The sequence below is a fragment of the Bactrocera oleae genome, chromosome 5 (genome assembly GCF_042242935.1).
Source record: "Bactrocera oleae isolate idBacOlea1 chromosome 5, idBacOlea1, whole genome shotgun sequence".
Classification (NCBI taxonomy): Eukaryota; Metazoa; Arthropoda; class Insecta; order Diptera; family Tephritidae; genus Bactrocera; species Bactrocera oleae.
In genome coordinates this window covers 38963278-38984484 of record NC_091539.1, presented here as the reverse complement: position 1 = coordinate 38984484, position 21207 = coordinate 38963278, and the positions used below count along the sequence as shown (strand labels likewise).

Sequence of the window (21207 nt, the reverse complement as noted above, 5' to 3'; positions counted from 1 at the left end):
TAATAAATATATATAAATACACGCATATGCATGCATAGCATATGTATGTGTGTATTTGCATAATTTCACTTAACATGCATGTGAACAGCACGTCAGTGATGTGTTACGTCAATGTGACAATTTCATTTAAATAATAAATAACTGTGAACGCTCAGTTAGCAACAGCAAGCGAAAAATTCACACAATATATGTAGATATATATATACCTATTCGAATATATATATTAGGGTGGAGCGAAAAAAAAAATGTTTGGCTTAGCCTGGGGGTAAAATCTGTAGATTTTAAAAAAGAAAATGTTTGCCAAAAAAAAAATTTTTTTAGAGACTCAGTTTTAAAGAAAATTTTCGAGTTAAAATACACCCACCCTAATATATATATCATTAAATTTATATTTTTGGTAGAAAAGAGATATTTTATTTTAATTAATCCTTTATATCTATTAAATGTTTATATTATTTTATGTATTCAAAATTATACCTCGCATGTTATGACCTTATCCCTAAGAACTTAAGTGTTAAGTTTAATTAATACTCTCTGAGGCGCCAACAAATTTTAAACTTACTGACCGAATTTTAGGAGAATATAAGTGCATGGCACTAAAGTTCGGAGGTTTACCGATGTCCTCCGACCAATTTTAGTCGGAATCTGGAATGGAACTTAGGTCCTTCAAGGAGATCACTAAGAATGGCGCTTCAATGATCGAGTACCTATTTCTCAAAATATTAGGTAAAGTAAAAAGTTCGTTCGGTTTTTTATCGATTTTTCAAAACACGATAACTTTGTGTACATTTGTCCGATTTAAGTCAAATATGCGCCGTTTTGTTCGTAAACTTCTTGCCAACGAGATGCCAACTTCATTATACCCCTCTCGTAGAAGACTGCGTCCCTATTGCCAAAAAACTCGGAGAGCCAATTTTCACAGGCCTCTCTTGAGGCCAACTTCTCACCATTAAGCGCGTTCGCCATGGACAGGAAAAGATGGTAATCACTTGGTGCCAGGTCCGGACTATAAGGTGGGTGCATTAGAACCTCCCATCCGAGCTCCAGGAGCTTCTGGCGAGTCGCCAAAGACGTGTGTGGCTTGGCGTTGTTCTGATGGAACACAATTCGGCCTGTGTTGATCAAAGATGGCCTCTTCTGGATGAGTGCTGCCTTCAAGCGGTACAGTTGTTGGCAGTAGAGGGCTGAATTGAGCGTTTGGCCATAGGGGAGCCGCTCGCAGTAGATGATTCCTTGCCCATCCCACCAAACACACAGCAAAACCTTCCTGGCCGTCAATCAGGTCTTGGCCACCATCTGGGCCGCTTCCCGGAGCTTTGACCACGACCGTTTGCGCTCAATGTTATTATAAGTGACCCATTTTTCATCGCCAGTCACAATCCGCTTCAGAAACGGGTCGATTTTGTTGCGATTCAGCAGCGATTCGCAGATGGAAATTCGGTCCATCATGTTTTTTGCGTTAGTTCGTGTGACACCCAAACATCGAGCTCCTTTTTGAAACCAAGGTTATGCAAATGGTTCCAAACGGTTTTCTGGCTTATCTTTAGTTCCTCAGCAATTAAATAAGTGCTCACGTGACGGTCTGTTTCCACTATTTTCATGATTTTATCGCAATTTTCGACGACAGGCCTCCCGACGCGTGGTGCATCTTTGACATCGAAATTACCGGAACGGAACCAGGCAAATCACTTTTGTGCTACACGTTCGTTTACAGTATCGGGCCCATAAACTAAGTTAATTTTTTCAGCCGCTTTGGCTGCTTTTTCGCCTTGATTGAAGAAAAATTGTAAAATATAGCGAATTTTCTCTTTGCTGGTGTCCATCTTTGACGAGCGCTCACAATGAACTGAGTAAATCAATCGAAAAACTGTCAAAGACAAACTTTTAGCGCGAATAAACGTTTTCAGCGCCGTATATTATGACATGATGCGACACGTAACACTAGTACTATAGACAATAACGCCATCTCTTAGGTAAAACCCGAACGAACTTTTTACTTTACCTAATATAATAGTAAAAAGGGATTTCAATTATTATCTTTAAGAATTTTGATTTGATTTAAGGAGTAAATCTTGTAATTTTTTTCTAGAAGGCAGTATTAACGATATCATACAATTGCAACGCTTTCACTTCAATTCATTAATATTATAACTATATTTTAGTTTAAAAATTAAAATAAATATAAGTGTTATATATTTAAATATGAGTGTGGCTGATCCGCGTTTATTTAATATATTCACATCTATTAAACCGCTAGAGCTATCTTTGCCAACTTTTTGACAACAATTTGGAACCGCTTTAAATAATAGTACAATCTCGAAAATATGATTGCTGATAAATGTCAAACTCACTTTTCATATAACTACTCAAACTTAATCTAACTAAGAACTTTTAAAATTCAAAAAAAATTTTAAAAGGATGGTATGTACTCTTTTTAATAATTAGACAACTTATGGGTGGTTGACCATAAATTTTTACGTTGAAGCCATTAGTTATAAATTAGAGGATCAAATGGCCAACAATTGTTCTGGCAGGTAAACAGCTACCGAAAATGGGTGAAGTCGCTCTAATAGCACGTGTATTTTCGAATTTCTAATTTGTAGTCGCCTAGTTAAGAAAATATATAAAAAGGGTACAATCGAATGGTTAGGCCGGGAATTATTTGAATATATCTCAAGAGATTGTAAGAAACGTATTGCCCCTAAATTTAAATAACATTATTCCCATAATCCGACCAACTGTTCACATATGGTGATTTCGAATTCGAATTTGGAAATAATTTCAAAATAATTAAATAGAAAGTATCGAATGTTCTATTCTACTCGAACATAGTAATTTAAGTGAGAAAACGAAGGACGAAAAATGACTCAAACCTCAGATTGTAATGACTACATGTGCTGCCGCAAATCTGCCAAAGTACATGCAAAAGATTTCAAAGTACGCATATATTTGTATGTATTTGGATGCCTGTATTTGTATTTACATATAAATACAAAGAGAAACACTTTACTGTTATGTGGTTTGCTTACACAGCATATATACATTTGTATTCTGAAATAACGAATATTCGTTTTAACGAAAACCGCTTATAACGAACAAGCTAATTTTTTTCATTGAGTACCCTCAAAAACGAACACGTGAGATTTGTCGTTATTCGGTTTAACGAATAACATAAAGAAGACCTATGTAGAAAGGGTTTAAAATAAAATTATGGTGAAAACAAAATACAAAGCAAAACATGAAATAAATTCAAAAGAAACAGTTATTTTATTAATGTTTAAGTTTGAGTTTCTTTTATTTTCAACTATGTGTAAAAAGCATCTGCGCAGTAAAAATATGAGTGCAAAAAAAAATTTTACTTAAAAAATTTAAATTGTTAATCAGCACAAAAAAGTTTAACGAGTGTCGAAATTTTGTAAAAAAAAATTTATTTAAGAGCGTTGGCTCCGTTGGTGCCAAAATATGCGTATCTTATATGCCTTCAAATGTTCCCCCACAGCCAAAATTCTATTAGATTAGTAAAACTGCATTATAAGTACAGTATTTTGTCCAGAGTTTTTGCAAATAAGGAGGGAGATGAGGTTGCATTTTTGAAGGCCTTTAAGTTTTATGATGATGTGACAGCATTACTTTTGGCATGGAAGTCTATCTCTGAAGCAACTTTTATCAAATGCTTTAATAAGCTACTCCAGTGGTAAAGCAGAACAATGTCGATTACATACAACTTTTTGTATTGATAAAATCTTAATCTTCGTATTCTAAACGACGAAACAAACGACGATTAATGAATTTTTTAAATAGCTACACAAACTTATATTACTGATATGCAAATATTTTGATTCCATAAGTTTGGTTTTTGAGCATATTACTTCCTTTAAGGCAACAGGCATATACGCTTTGAATTGCTCCTTTTTTGATTTTTTTTTTTAACAAATAATTTAATAAAACAATTTATTGAACTACATTTTTTGGATAGTTTACTTATTTTTAGTGAAAACATACCTCGCTAAGTGAGTACTCGAACTAGCGAGAAAATCGAAATAACGAACTGGCCTGACAATTGATATATTCGTTATTTCGAAATACTACTGTACTAATAATTACATACATATATTAAACATATGCTTTATACGTATGTATTAGAATAGCAGCATAACAGTTATAATTTGGACGCTTCCGCGGTTTTGCTGCACGCCTGTGCTTTTGCCATTTGTATGCGAAGTCTTGTGTGCCGCGCGGCACTCTTTATGCACTCGCAACTCTAAAAGCTCAAACACAGCAGCACTGTGCCGGCTGCTTCGTGACGCACAAGCAATTGCGTAGCTTTTATATATATTCATCAGAACAGCCGCCAGTGAACAGTAGGCATCCCAGGAACAAATTTGTATATGCAAGTTTTGTTATACCTATATATGTTTATGTGTCTATACATACTTAAATATATAATAATATATGATATACAGTATCAATAGCTCTGGCGTCACATGCACTCGCCACTTTGTCTGTTCATAAAAATATTCAGCAAGCCCATTTTCCCATTTACAAATGAAGCGCCTGTTTCCGCGCTGACTGCCTTTTTGGCTTTGTGGTGAAATGTTTAAACCATATACAGACGTATATGTATAAATATTCATTTATATATATGTACTTATATTTGTTCCGAATGAAGTAGCAAAGAAAAATAAAAATAGCCCACGGTACAAAATCACCGTCTGTTGTTATTGGTGGTGTTGTTGTATATGCTTTATTTAATTCACTCGTGCCTAATTTATGAAAGGCAATAGAATTTCATGCGCGTGCGCTCCAATCAACGTCCTTGATAGGACGAATAGAGTAAGTTGTAAATTACTGGGATAGCTTTGGAATAACAATGGCTGAAGAAATGTTGTCTAGAGAAGATGGTTAAAAAAAATTCACTCGTTTTAAACCACCGATAAATATTTCTATTTTTGTTGCATTTTGCTTAATTTAGTGCGAATAATTGTCACATTATTTTCCATAAAAAAGATGAGTATTTGATACATTTGGTGAGGCTGGGAATATAAATTTAAAATAATATAGGTGCAACCGGTTTGTTGGTTCGATATGTTTCGTTTCTTAGACTAAGACTTTTCTCTCTTTTTACAGAAGAATTTTTAAAAAGAACTCTTTTATTGCTATAACGAGAATAGTGGCTCGATAAAAAAATGTGAGGGGCTCTGTGCTATAGATGTAAGTAGCTCATAAGTTGCTTATGTTGCGACTACTTGTAAATCGATGAGAGGACTTCGTTTCAGTTAAATATAATTTCAATTTAAGAACACCACATATATGGCGGCATATTTTTTAAGAGTAATTTCATGGTTAACTTCCTCGAGCGAAGTAATGCTTGATTTTAGGATCTTAAATAAGGATTGCGGTAATAAATGTTTTTTTATTATCTTTTAAACATTGCCCTAAATATACATATATGGTATCCATTTTATATGCACCGTTTTCATTTTCTCGAAATTAGTCGCGAAACAGTACTTTTTTTTGGTCTCTACACGTACTTTCCACCTAAAGAAATCTTTATTAACCTTTTTTGCTCAAGAAAAATAATTTTTTTTAATAATAATGTATTGAATTTCTGAAGATTATATACTATTATACCCCTTTCGACAGGCAATATGAAGAAAAAGAGCACAATTATTTTTATTCATAAATTATTACGTTGTGTACTTTTTTTTCTATTTCGATAACAATTTAACACCCCACGTGTTGCCCACTTCATCATTATCCCACACACATCCCTTTGAATTGAAAACTCTTATTTGCTACTGTTATTATTACCAGTAAATGATTTCACCAGCTCCCCACTAACTTGCAACAGCATCGTATTCACCCTGCCAGTCACGAAGAGCACAACTAACAGCAAAGGCAATCGCTTCATTTGCAGCAATTACACCACAGCTCCCACTGAAGCGTCATAGCAAACACGGCAAGTGGTAGTCCAGTAATTTTAGCCACACATAGTCTCACTCTACGAACAATATAAGTACCATATATCACATATAACATTACATAACAGTTGCGAGCATATACGAGTAATTTGCTCTTGGGCATCTGCTCTTTCATGCATACATATTCTCTGAAATGTTTCCCTCCCATTATACTAGCTCTCTCCGCTCTATGTCAACTACAAGCATTAGCATCTTGACTTACGCTTGGCACAGTTGGGTTAACACCTACGCACTTATACATATGTAAGTATGTATGTATTTGCACATATGAATGTATATTTGTTCCCGTATGTTACTTATACGACCCCGACCCTACCCAAGCCGGCTTTTGCATTCACATATTTTGTCCTCACGATATATACATACGTAATAAGGGCGTTCAGTACTTGAACATTGAAACGCGATACAATTCTGATTATACAGGTTTGCCTGCCTCGTTGAAATTTCATTGATCATTTCGGTTTATGAATAAGTTAATATATAAGTGTGTATATATGTTCATATGTATACGTACAAGTATGTATATATATTCTATTTTTAACGCATGTGGAATGGATTTAGTCGTAAAAGCATGTTCACATAAAACATAATTAAATTAAAAATTAAAACAAAACCAAAAGAATGAAAAAAAAATTTAATACTGAATCAAAAAAACTACAACACTGCGTTGGATATTGAAACAAACTAAAATTTTTCAAGACGTTGAGTCATAAAGAAAAAATAATAATTTCTGCGTTTTTCGAAGTTAGTTGCCAAAATCGAAATATGATCCTTCGCATTTCGACATTACTAATAATGAAAAACCTACCCGTTATAATAATTCTCTCTCAAGGTTGGGTTCAATTTTAAAATAGTTCCGGAGTTACCAACTAACTAAAAAATAAAATTTAAAACTTATAAACTTGTTCATACAAGCGACAATATTGTATTTACGCTGATTAAGAAACCAGGATATGCATTTCTGACCAGAGTTGCCAACAATCGGAAAAAATACAAATATATGGTCAAGCCATTGATAAAGATTTTATTTGAAACATATACTAAAAAATGTTTTACCAATATAGCAAAAACTAAATTGATCGATTAAGTTTGCAGATATATGGACCAGTCCGGGTCATATTTGATCTTTAGTGTATAATTCAGTTAAATCACTGTACTGACGGCTTTCGGGTTTACTGTAATTAATATGAAGCAATTTAGTAGAAAAGATTATGTCACACCCCTTCTTATGTAGGCAGGATATATGTATGTACCTTCCTTAGCACAGACATAACCAAACCTTTTTACTGTGTTCATAAATTTTCTTCTATGTTAAGTACCTGTATACATACTATATACCTAAATTTATTAGATATTTATTGTATGAGAAAGGAACCTGCTAATAGAATATAAATAAAATAATGGATATACTTATATACTAGCATTAGCACCACAAATAACGCCCACCAAATTTATGCAGTTCAATATAAATAATTTTTCTATTTATATACATATTTGACAATTGAGCGCCTAAGGAAATGCGAATCAGCTCGCGCACACATTGAGAAGTGGTTGATTAATTACGGTGCGTGTCCTGTCACTTCTTGATTGCTCACTAAATTGTCTGTTTCTTAGCTCATTTCTCATACATTCCATCACTATCCGATTGTTACCGTTTTTAGACACATATACAAACACTCTGTGTCGACGATGCGTTGTTGAAGTTTATTTATCATCTGACATTTAGTTAAATAATTGAGTGCTAAATATTTGACATTTTATGTGCGACAGTAAGTCGAAAAAATGATTAGGTTACTAAAAGGATATTTAATCCCAATTTGATCATGAATACATAAGGTTAACATATGAGTGTCAAGAGGCTTCCTAGGATTTTTTAGGAAACGTTTGGTGTAAGATTGCAACTTGACACATTCAAAATAAATTTGTTACGTAGCTCGTTTAAAGTTTTTGTTTTGTTTGTTCACAAAATTACGACATTGCCACTGATATTTATAATTTTATAAAACTTAAAACTAAGCAATTTGTAATCAAAAATCCGTTACCCTCAGAGTTAGCTCATTTAAATTCAATTATCTCGCAATTTCTCTATAATCTCATTACGTGAGCGTTAAGCAATTTAAATTGCCGCTAAATTAGTTTTTATAAATTTTAGTAGCACATAAAAGTTTAAACAAAAACATAAGTAAATTATTAAAGAGATAAAGTCTATAAAACACTCCGAACAATGTTATTGTCTAACAGTTAAAGATTAATCGCAAAAGCCCTTCAAATAACTTTGGCAAATACGAGATAGAAAGTGAAATGAAGAGTAAAAGTTACGAGCTCAACGCACATTCGTGTGTTTATCAGTTTGTATAAATATTTTCAAATAGGACTAAGTTAAGCTACAAAGTAAACAAATCCATTCGAAAGGATGCTGACAGCTTAATATGGTAACAGTCCGCAGGGGACACACCTCCAAAGCACGAGAAAGTTTGAACAAAAGCAGAAATTGATGGTTATAGAATATTGTGACGTAGAAGGCACAAAGGAAAGAACTGGTAAGTGTAATGTATACTCGTATACACAAATCTATATATTTACATATATTATGCATATATACAGAGTAAATAGTAGGATGTTCATACAATTAAGTTGATACTTTGTTTGCATACGAAATAGATTTCCGAATACCAATAAAAGTGAAAGCTTCTGAAATAAAGTGAGTATTCATGTTAGTGGCGCCAGAACAGTTCTGAAGTAAATATTATTTACATACTATTTATATTTTTTAACAGTATATAAATGGTATCAAGAAGTATGTACACGGATGAACTTACTTTTTTTGCATACTTTATAATATAATATACTATATATACTAGGGTGGGTCAAAAAATCCGAATGCTTTTTTTCGCTACGTACACTGAAAAATTGGTTCATAGCCACCTCAAGAAAGACTCCAAGTATAAGCTGTTGATTTTAATGGAAAGGTCTTTCGCCTAACGGTATTCTATTTTTTATTATCAAATAGAAAAATTCAAAATTTTTCGATTAAGTTAAGCTTTTACGAGATATTCATCGTCAGACATCAATGCCTATCAAAAGAAAACACAAAATAAAAAAAAAATAAAAAATTGAGTACTAAATTTCCTATAAGGTTATGAGCTTTGTAATTTAAAATTATTTTTTTTCATTGAGTTATAAATTAAAGAAAAAAACTAAATTTGCTTCAAAATAGTCAAACTTCAATCTTTAATATCTTTTAAATGGTTAAGTTTACGAAAAAACCGTAAGAGATCATTTGAAGTTATTTTAAATGAATACGACGTATTTTTAAAATTTAGTTTCATTATTTTAGTTTCATTATTTTATATTTTTCTTATTATTGCTATTTTATTTTACTCCAATTTCTTTGATCTTGCTTACATTATTTCAGTTTGATTTTTTTTGTATTTGTCATACATACATATACATTTTTTAATTTTTATAGTTTTAATTTTTATTCTATTTTCTATTGTGGCATAGCACAAATGTCGCTAGCTTACATTGTTTGGCGTTTAAGTATTTCGCTGCAATGTACATATATATGTACTCTTACGTAGGTGTATCTATAATAAACAATAATTTATAATACTATCAGTTGAAAGCAGTTCCAAGTTCACCTAGCCGCTTTCGATATATTTGTATATCTCGCATGGCTAATCATAATACAGTATTTTTTATACATACATACATACATAATATAAATATATATATATATATATAGTATAATAATATGTGTAGAAATCACAGCGTACAAATTCATATGTATGTATGTAAATTTATTTGAAAAACTACACACATATACAAACATGTATTACTGCTCACCACAAAAATGCCGCCATTCTTTATCAACAGCCGCGTCGCCGCGACACTGTCATTTGATGCCACAAAATCAATTTGCATGGTTAGCAAAAATCAAACCAGGCGAAATGAAAATATTATCATTTGCCTTTTATAACAACAAATACACATTTAATGTGTACATGTGACTATTATCAAGGTTTACTAAATCAACAAAACTCCAACAAAAATTGCAACAATAAAGAAACGTGATATGTAAAAACCCCTTTTAATGGCATTTCAGTCTGGTTAACCAAAAAATGTATGAATTCATACTCGTATATGACAAAATCATAAGTACATAGACACGTATATACATTTATACTTGTATGGCTGTGTGTTTATAAGTACTTTTTATATTTATTATTGTATATATGGATTCGCAAAAATTGTTAGTTATACATGTGTATAAGAAATAGTTGACACCGCTTTATTAGCAACTGAATACGAATTACGTATTTCCTATGTCATTCTTTACATAAATATACTAATTATTGAAGAACTTATTATGAACGAGTTGGAGATTTAATTGAAATCGCTTGAAACTAAAACTAAATTACAAACTATCCTGAATATAAAAATTTTAAAGAACAAAATTTCCCATTGAAAAGTCCAAATTCCTGCAGTCATAGAAATGAAATAGGCATTTCTACCCTCTTGATTTAGACAGTTACCAAATTGTCTTTAATAATTGACTAAATTAAGAAAATATTGGAAAGTTCAAATTCCTATAGTCCTACAAATCTAATATGCATTTCACAATAATTTAGTCTAAGTTTAGTCAGTTTCAGCAAATTGCTTTCACTAATTATAATAACTAAATTTAAACAAATAAAATAAAAACAACTGATCAGAATATTGGAAAGTTAACGCCTCTCTTATAATTATTATAATTAATTTGGTCAATTAGTAAACTCTAACTAACTAACTAAGACGTTGTTTGAGTCCAAGAGAAAATAGTTCATAATAACTAAATATATTAAGAGTATGTCTTAAATGTCTATTTCTTTACTTTGGCTGCACGATTCTGAAAATTACCATATTTGGTCAGCTACTACAATTCGGTGACAGTCACGATATAAAGTGGCGTACTTATTGGAGCATATACTCTATATCTCTAAATAATCTGAGGTTTAAATATGGTTTTGTATGTTTTTTTTTAAAGTTACTTTTAAGAAGTTTGAAATGCTCTAATCAATTAATGAGTTGTAACATTTAAGTTAATAAATTCTGAACAACTTTGCCTGAGAGAATATGGGGATAAAACCGATTTCGGGGCAGCGATTTTTTAGGGAAAGTTTTTTTTTCAGGATTATAAAAATATCTTCGTCCATTTTTGAAATATCCGAATGAAACTTATGGTAATACATAGGTGCATTTTGAGATTTGTCGGAATCGGCCAGATCGGACAACTAAATCAAATATCTTGTATACAACCAATTATTCAGTTATTTCGTTTTCCGGTTGCTTGCCTTTCAAAAAAAGGGCTAAGAACACGTAATTTTGCAGAACTGTTCTCTAATACATAATTAATAATGGCAGTGAAAAAAAAGAAAATTGAAAGTCTTTTTATTAAATTTTGCACAAAGTTATTTAAAATCTTTTACATTTTTTGTCCTTAAAATAGTTAATGCAGGAAAAAATATATATTTTTTGTTAAATCGCGAATAAACCAATTTCTTTACCACCGTTTCTTTACACCTCAAACAGGAAGCAACGTTGGTTACCCTATGAAGTACATATAGGTATATATATATATATATATACATGTGACCAGATTCGATTTAGACATATTTGTCTGTCAATCTAAATAATATTATTGTAGGAACACTTTTTTATTGGTGAGAAGTATTATAGCTTCGGTGCAGCCGAAGTTAACGTTTTTTTTTCTTATACTCTGAACAGGGTATATTAGGTTTACCACGATGTTTGTAACAGCCAAAAGGAAACGTCAGAGACTCTATAAAGTATATATGATCAGCACGACGAGCTGAGTCGGTTTAGCCATGTCGGTCTGTATGTATATACGTGAACTAGTCTTTCAGTTTTTGAGATATCGATCTGTAATTTTGCACACTCTTTTCTCCTCAAAAAGGTGCTCATTTGTCGGAACCGCTGATATCGGACCACTATAGCATATGCTGCCATACCAACTGCACGATCGGAATTAAGTGCTTGTACAGAATATTTTGTGTTTGTGAAGGGTATTACACCGAAGCTATAGTTTTTTGTTGTTTTAGTATTATTTCATTCAGAACGTTTCTGCGTGACCAATTAAACTTTTTTTTTTGATCCATTAATCATATAAAACTTTTAATGATTTAATGCCAAAAGCAGCTAAAAACGTTATTTACAGACACATAATTTATGAAAATACATACATACATTAATCACAAAGTTTTAAAACTATATCACAGGTACTTGATAATTCATCATTTTGACTTTATGGCTTGACATACTTATCAGCAATGCAGGTTAGATACTGATTTTGACAAGAACTCAACAATCTGCATATATAAAGATAACCGTGTCAATCAGACTACAACTACAAGCAATAGCAAATAATTGACGATACTTTCAAAACAAAAACAAAAACAAATTTATACTAATAAACGCAAATTAACCTTTACTTTTCAAATTGGCAAATTTCCGACATAATATTAAATAATTAACTGGCTTTGAGCTGCATTTGGAGCACATAAGTATAAAAGCCATTTGAGCTGGAAAAATTTTGTGCGAAATTAATTTCAGTTCAGGCTTTTGCCGTTACGTTCATTTCGTCACGTGCACCATTTTTGCAGCTAACACTTTTTGCTATTAGACCTTATCATTTGCAATTTAAACAAAACGCAGGAAGAAATGGATAGAAAGTTTGATACATTTACAGATACATACTTAAGATACGAAAACAAATAATTTGAATGCCGTGAACGAGATCACGCAGCCATCGACGTTGGGAGTAAAATAAAAGCAGCAAGAAAAAAATATAAAATAAAATAAAATCATTTGAAAATATACAAAAATAAAACTCTATTTTCTAGCCAACTTGTTTTACCTATTTTTCGTAGCTAAAAGTCAATAATATTGGCCACAATTTCAAGTGTTGCTCTATACGCTTTTCTTAGCTTTGTTTATGCCCTGCAGGCGAAATCTACATACATAGTGCTTACTGCGTGCTTACTGTGGGTATTGGTCATTATTGGCAATTATGCGGGTCTTACGCTGTTTATTATTATTTCTTTAATTTCATAACTTTTACAAAACCTTTGTAGTTTTTAGCAGATCTATTCATATATATACATATCAAATCAATCAACAGCTATTTGTAGTGAATAGGTTTGTTTTTGCTTCAACTGTTTTTTCATTTTGTTTATACATAAATATACGCGTTCAGTTATTTTATCGTTAGTTAATTACTTAAAGTACAGTTTTTGTTTTTACAAGCTACAAAGAAATAAAATTGGTTTTAAACCGTATATACATATATAGACGAAAGTGAGCGCTGTCGCTAATTACAAAATACACAAATTCTGAGTGCTAAACAAAATAAAATGACAGTGTGAATTGAGTCGGACTATATGTATATAAATATGAACGTAACTTTGCTCTGACTTAAAACAATGAGATCATAAATTTAATCATTATTTTAACTATATATAATTAACTGTATATTAATATATGTGATAATTTTAATATGATGTAATATAACATCATCTTTTCTTATAAGTTTTATTTATTAAATACAAATACTATCTTGTTACTAAATTTCATTATTAAGCCGGTAAATAACGTATAATTTATTATATAACTTTTCTGTTTCGTGTCTGTCGATATATGGATTTAGGTCGAATTCGTTAATCAAGTTAAACTGTAAATTGTGAATTTAGCGAATGACTGCTCATACTAAAAATATTTCCCTACAAGTCTGATTAAGATACCTAACTAATTCTCAGATATAGTTCCATATAGAAAAAAAACAGTAGATAGCGCTGCAATCGAAACAATTCAATTGAAACAATAGGCGCGCTGAAGATGTGATTCAATTATTATTTACATATTTATGACTACATTAGGCTGACAGGAGTCACTGGAACTATTTTTTGTATAAATATAAACCAATTTTTATACTTCGTAACATCAATGCACTGCAGCTTTACAATGAGAATTTTCGGAAAATATTGTTAGGCATGTATTACTGCCATGAATTTCTTTTATGGTAAAAAATTATTATTAGTGAAAACAATTTGCTAATTGACTAAACTAAGACTAAAATAATATGAAATGCTTATTCCACTTCTATGACTGAAGGAATTTGAGCTTTCCAGTATTCTGATCAATGTTTTCTTACGAAATACTCTGAAGTACCTTCCCAAACGATAAGCATCCTTATACTAAAGAGCAGTTTAACCCCTTCCTGCTTCTTAGGGTGAATTCATCCTTAACCCCATTTTTTAACAAAAATCGCAAAGTGATAAAGAAACAAGTGATGAAATGTCATAAAATGCCTGCTACTTGGCGGCGAATCGGCTTATTGCTGTCGCTGATGATGCCTGGAAATAAAAGAGGGCAACACAAAACAAGGCCACCGGTGTCTCAATGCCGGCACTGTTTAGGTAACGGTGAACTTAAGTACATAAGTATAAAGTACGAGCATAAATGTATCTATAAATACACAAAAGGCGGTTAAATGCTTTGAGGGGGTGGAGAAAATGTGTATACAGTATTATATAGGTATATAATTACAACCAACTGTGTTGACACACTAACGCACTTCTTGCAGCTTTTAGTGCGTCGCTGTTGCTGCTGTTTTCGCTATTGATTGGTGGGCACGCCACCAAAAACAGCTGTTGCCGCTTGCAGCTGGTGTTCTGCACAATTACAACAGGCACCTCGCGGTGCACACATCAAGCAACAAAGAGCAGCAAGCAACTTGGTAGCTGCCTGTCGGCCGATTAGACCCGGCCGCCTGGTAACTTAGTCACCTACAAATGAATTTTGAGTGTAAAGCACTGCTGCCACAGCAAGATACCTTTGGGACCATCAATTCACGTTAATATTTGCCTCTCGCACTCTCTCAATACATATGTATGTGCATCTACATATATATGCTTGTATATACCAATTTGCTGTCTGCATCTGCCTATATCCGGCTGTCCTTCTGTTGGGTCACCAACAAAATTTTTCTTTATTTTCCGGCTGAGTAGATGCGCTCTCGCCTTTTTATTTTAATTAAAAATGTTACATCTATACGTAAGCATCGCAACGCTCTCATATAGCAAAATGTTGCTGAGTATTTGTAGTCAGCCCACATTGTTTTTGAATGCCAAAATAAGGGTGTATGAACCAGGAGCTTTCTCATTACCAAATTGGTATGCAGTCGCATATATTTATTATGTGCATATATTTCATTGCATTCAAGTGTTCTCTGACTATGCTCAACATGTCTTTTTTTGACTTTCCTTTCTCGCGCTCTAAGTTCTCTGCATATAATTGCATTTCAAGGCTCTTCCGGTCGCATGCGCATCAGGCAGTTGGTGAAATAACATTGGGAAATTTAACGTCAGTATAGTGAAATTTCGACCCGAACTACCAACAATGTGCTGCATCGGAATGCACGGTGGGCCGATTTGAGCTATACAATTAAGAGTAAATTTTTCGTTCTGCTTCTTGATAAAAGCCGTTGCCGATGAAAGTACAGCACGTATCTATTAAGTTAGCAAATATTACAAGATAAATGGTATATATGAATTCCTCCAATCATAAGAACGAGCAACAATGTGCCGATCTACAATTCTATTAGCTGTGCTTTCACTAATTACAAGCAATAATTTATATAAAAAAGTAGAAAATATTTATTGAACGCCATTTGCTTGGCATACTTTATAATACTTTGTATTCTCTTTTTTATCAGGTGGCAACTCTAGAAAAAGGCGAATTTTTTTAATTTAAAAAACAAAACTACTACATCAATTTTTTATTAATTTTATACGTAATAGCGTATAAATACAAATTTTAAGAATACACAATAAACAATTTTAGAAAGAAAATTAAATATTTTTCGAATTACACGCGATCTTCGACGACGATAAAAAAGGATACCCACTCTACTAGCAGATATTTTCCGCAAAATAACATACGATCGAAAAATGCAAAATGGCGGCGTTTAAAAAGTTTTATTTTACCCCAAAATTTTGGTCGTATTAAATTTCGATATTTGATCGAGTCAAAAAACTGGTAGGTAATTGTATGGAGAGAAAAAAATTATTGATTGATTGTGATCGGATCATTTATCTCCGAGTAAAAAAATCGAAAAATGCTGTTTCGCTTCCAGAGATAAATTGAGTAAGCTGATCGAACTCAGCGGATACATTTTAAAAGGCTGTGACGAAAGAACTTTTCGAGATATCAATTGAAAATTTTACGTATGTTAATTTTAAAGGTATAACCAATCGAAACATAAAAAAACCAATTTTTTCTTTTTTGTTTTCTGTTTCCTTATTTCCCAACCTTTTCTGGGTTATCAAAAAACGAAGTGCTTTAAAAAAAAGTAATTCGGTCAGCGGTTTTCCTTCGCCACATTCAAATAAAAATCTTTCCACATTATATGCAGTGGTTATTTTTTGAAGTATTAGCAGCATATAATGTCACTGAAGTGTTTTTTTTTTAAAGCAGTGGTCATAGAGACTTCAATATATTTACATAAAACATGTTATTTATGTAATTATAAATTTCGCAATTTATCAGAAATTATTTTCAAGTAAGATTTTTTAAATTTTCTTATGCCAAATTATGACACTGTGTCATACTTTGGCTGAGCAGATACACACAGTAGTGCAGCCAGGCGACTGCTGAAAACAAGCATTTCATATATAAATACCCTTATTATCGTAAGAATGAATTTCGTGCATAAAAGAAAACAACGGTGTATACTTGCAAGCATAGAAATTTGTGTTTTTTTTCAGAAAACCTTAGGAGACCATATTTTCCTTCAGTGCAATTTCTACAGTCTGTGAATTGATACCGTTAATGAGCTTGGTATAACTTTAGTTTTTACTTTTAGTTTTACAACTGTTACAAGCGATAAGGAGTTTGGATGGACAATTTTATTAGAAAATAAATTTTTTTTCAATATATACACCCAAGAAAATTTCAATTTCTATATTTTTAACTTTTTTTATTTAGTACTAGAAGACCCCGGCCACACCTTGCTGTGGCTAAGGTATAATTAAATTATATTGACTAAGCAGTATAATTTAGTAAAATGCTATTATTAAAACTAATTTCAGCAATTTTTTCTGTCTATATAGCTCGATTACCGAGCCAGTTATGATTTGAATAATTATTTTGTGCGACTGGGAAAATACGGGCAATTAATTAATTTTGTCCGTGTACAATAGTACTGAAATTGGCTGGAAGTTTAGGGCATTTCGAATTTGGTTGCAGTTAGAATATGAAATCTAACTTCTATTCTGAAATCTAACTCATAGTACACATATTTTATTATTATTAAATACTTACGTTATAATGAAATCATCACTGGTATTATTAATATTATATTACCGTCAAAGTCGGTACATTTAATTGTGACGAGTAATTTTCAAAAATTAGTAAATTAATGCGATAGAATTTAATTAAGTAACCACATTTCCGAACAAACGATGCTCTTTCAATATAGTCTATGGCTGTGAATTACGGTGTCATTCGTTACGCATTTTTTAAAATATGCAAAATTAAATGTATTTTTTCAATCTTTTTCAGACATTTTCTTAATATTTTTTTCCGTAAGAACCTTCTACAGAGTATTAGAAAACGTTCTCAAGTTATGGCGTGACAACGGGAAACTGGTTTCATTTTTATATATATAAATAAGTATTGTTTAAGAAAATATTTTAAATTTAGTATAAGACCCTCTCGCCAACTACTCAGGTTTCTTTTGAAATACATATATAATATATGTAACATATGTATGTACATACATATCAATTTTGTTAATTTTAGTGCATCTTCCGCCCACATGTTGGGTCATAGCGCTGTTAGTAGGCATATCAGAATATGTTGCATACCACCTGCTAGGCACACGTCAAACGCAAGATACGCCGCGCCCATATTCAGCACGATGCTTGTAGTATGGCAGAAAATCAGGCGAAGAATGCCTGACTGACTGCGCGACAATACGCCAACTGGCTATTAGAGCGGCCACATGGCACAATCATGCAAGCATACACACATACACTAGACACTTTTAGCACAATTGTAGTACAAACGCTCGCTTTAGACATCCATGCATGAGCTATTGAACTTTTTTTCGCACACACACACACACATATATATTATATATACATAAAAATTTGTATTTAGCCACAATATTGCATTTTCGCACGTATTTTTCACACAAAAAATTGCACTTCTTCATTTCATAGAGTCCTTTTTTGCATTGGAAGACTTATTTTCAATAGTCCGTTATTGCTTGTTTCTCAAATTGTCAGTTTTTTTTATATATTTCATTCAAATTTTTTGTACAAAAGAAAAATGTAGCTTGCTACAAATTTTGCTTACCATTGGCAAGAATATTAGCTGTGTTTGGATCATGATACATGACTTGTTACAGTACACCGATGTCTTCACTTTCATGTCACTTTAACCACTGCGAGAGAATGAAAGCTGGAGAGTTGTGCTGTCTGTATTTATAACAAACACAAATGCACTGCTGAGTTGAGTTCAGCTGTACTGAGCTGAGCTGAGTTGAATTGCCCATTGTGGTGGTGGTACATTGATGGCGTCGGCGCAAACGAGCAATTGTCCGAGGAGTACACGAGTCGTGGTTTTTGCTATAAATTAGCTCTTTATCAAACGGCACATACATACAAATGTAATTGCTACACATTACAACAAAGTTGTAAAGCTCTCAGACAATTCTCGGTGAATTGTGTATGGACGATTTCTTGCAATGCTGCTGTTGTTCATATTTCCGATTCCTTTAATATTCCCCGTATTTTTTTGTAATATGTATGGCTGCGTGTATATGTGTGTGAAAACGTCCAAAAAATCGGTCTTATCTTTCTGTTGTAATCAAAACAGATTTTTTCTTAAATAAATCTCAGAAATAAGCAACACAAAAATACGACTCAAATCTACTTTGTGTCAAAAAAGTAAATAAGAAATTGAAAGGAAAATAAAATTATGCAGCGATCAGATTCCACATACATACATATATGAAATGATTTATTAGACAAATTTACCAGATACGAAGAACAAATAATGCAATCGAATTTTAATAACTTTAAAATTATTAAATTTTAAATATATTAATATAATAATTAACTATAAAAGTTCAAGTTCGATCTGTTCTTCAATAATATAGTAACAACAATTATGTTTCTAAGGAATCTATGCAGCCTTTGGGAGTAACACATATGACACCTTGAGTCATGATTGAAAATTATCAGTTATGTGTTGCATTAAAGACTAAAGTGGGCAGCGGCTTTGAAGCAAACGGTTTGCTATATTATTATTTTTAAAAGTACACACAGTGAGAAGAGTTTCCTTCGATTTATAAAAAATTCCAGTTCCTCGAGCTTGTTTGTAGACGGAAAATTACATTTTAATTTTAAAGTATACTCTTAGCAGAGTTAAAGTCTAGTTTTTTTGGAAGGTACCAGTGGTTTCTGACCGATTTTCCTAATGTTGAATAAATTATAAATTAAAATTCATTACAAAAAATATAACTCGGTTCGTAGTTGCAATGAACTTAGATTCAGGATCTGAAAACTTTTATTCATTTAGATTGTACGTATTGCTATGTCAAGCTCACTTAGGCGCTATAATTATGGTAGATGGAATGCTACATCCTTATTTACATTGAGAGGACAGGAAGGCATAGAGGTCTTAACTAGATTCACTAACCACCTCCAGACTTATCTATTGATGAACGTGACGTAAATAACTTTCTTAGCAGAGCGAAAAATTAAAACCTTTTTCGCCAGACTTTTGCCGTCCCACAATCAGTTATTGTTTCCTTTTGTAAGTGTTCGTAGTTCGTAGAGGTTTCGAGAAGCTGCGAGTGGGCCTAACCCTTATCAATTTCAAAAATGTCAAATGGGCTCTGATGCATTTTTGCAAATTAAAAAAAAAAATACTGTATCAATTGTTTTAAAATAAGATAGATGAGTGCTCAACTAATATTAAGGGCCACGCGGTATAACATATCGAAATATGGAAAAATCGATTTTCTTAAAATTTCATATATTCGATAGAGAATTAAAAAAACACGAAACCCGTAAAAATGCATTGGTTAAATACCAAAATATCACTTGCTAGGATTCAAAAATACAGATAATAAAAATAGAGCTTTTACTGCTTCGATATTTGGCATGGGTCTACGAATTGCCGAATATCAAAATTCGAAAAAGCTTTGAAAAACACATAATAATTTTTCTAACTTATTTATGCTCGAATTCGAAATTTTAACACCGATTTCGATACCCTTGAAGACCTCTATGATTTTGAATGATATGTGAAAAATTTATTTTCGTTTCCGTATAATTTTCATAATAAAAATGGATTTTAAGTAAGCTCACTGCCCGATTCTCAAACCGATAAATCATTCTAACAGTCTCATAACTTTCACTTTAATTGCTATTTTCCAATTTGCTTTAAGTATCGCAAAGCGACATGTGAATCCCTTATGAGCTTATTGCTTTACTTTCCTTAATATAACGATTTATACTAAGCAAGAGGGACGTGCGAATAAATTAACATGTATAGTATGCAATTTAGTTTAGAAATTGAAAGAAAATAAAGCGTGATTTTTTCCAATTACCTACAGTTAACCTTCCATGTGATAAGGCATGTGATTCAATTAAATTTCCATTAAGTTTTTTGACTTTTTATATATTTTTTTCTTATGACAGCATTATGGCGAAATATTGCAAAACTGATGTCACCATGAGTTGAGTTATTGTTCATTCTATTTAAAATTGTTGTTTGTTGAACTTGTCTCGAATTTCCGCTCTGATATAAAAAATTTCTTTCTTACACCCACATACTTTAAGAGTCAACTGTTATTACAGTGCCTAACTTTGACTAACCCAAAGTCATATAAATTTATATATGCATACTTACTTACAATTTCTATCAAAATTCGTTTTAGTTTTTATTACTTTTGTTGATCGTTAAACATATACATATGTATGTGTGTACTTTGCAATTAACGACCACTGCGTATACGTAACACAGCTTTCTTACCTGCCACAAGCAAATTAAAATGACAGCTTGTTTATTTAGCTAAATATATGCACATGTACATGAGTTAAGTGACCAAAAATATTCCTAATTTAATTATCAAGCCAATATTTTATTACACTTT

General features: G+C 32.1%; 1 protein-coding gene across 1 annotated transcript in view; it reads right to left on the bottom strand.

Moving 5' to 3' along the window:
• Window positions 1-18513, bottom strand: part of sbm (L-type amino acid transporter sobremesa) — a 64501-nt gene extending 45988 nt beyond the window's left edge. The window contains exon 1 of the mRNA XM_014233566.3: window positions 18399-18513. Coding sequence (XP_014089041.1) covers window positions 18399-18438 — 40 coding nt within the window. The 5' untranslated portion in view covers window positions 18439-18513. The remainder of the gene's footprint in view (window positions 1-18398) is intronic.
• Between the last annotated feature and the right edge of the window lie 2694 nt (window positions 18514-21207).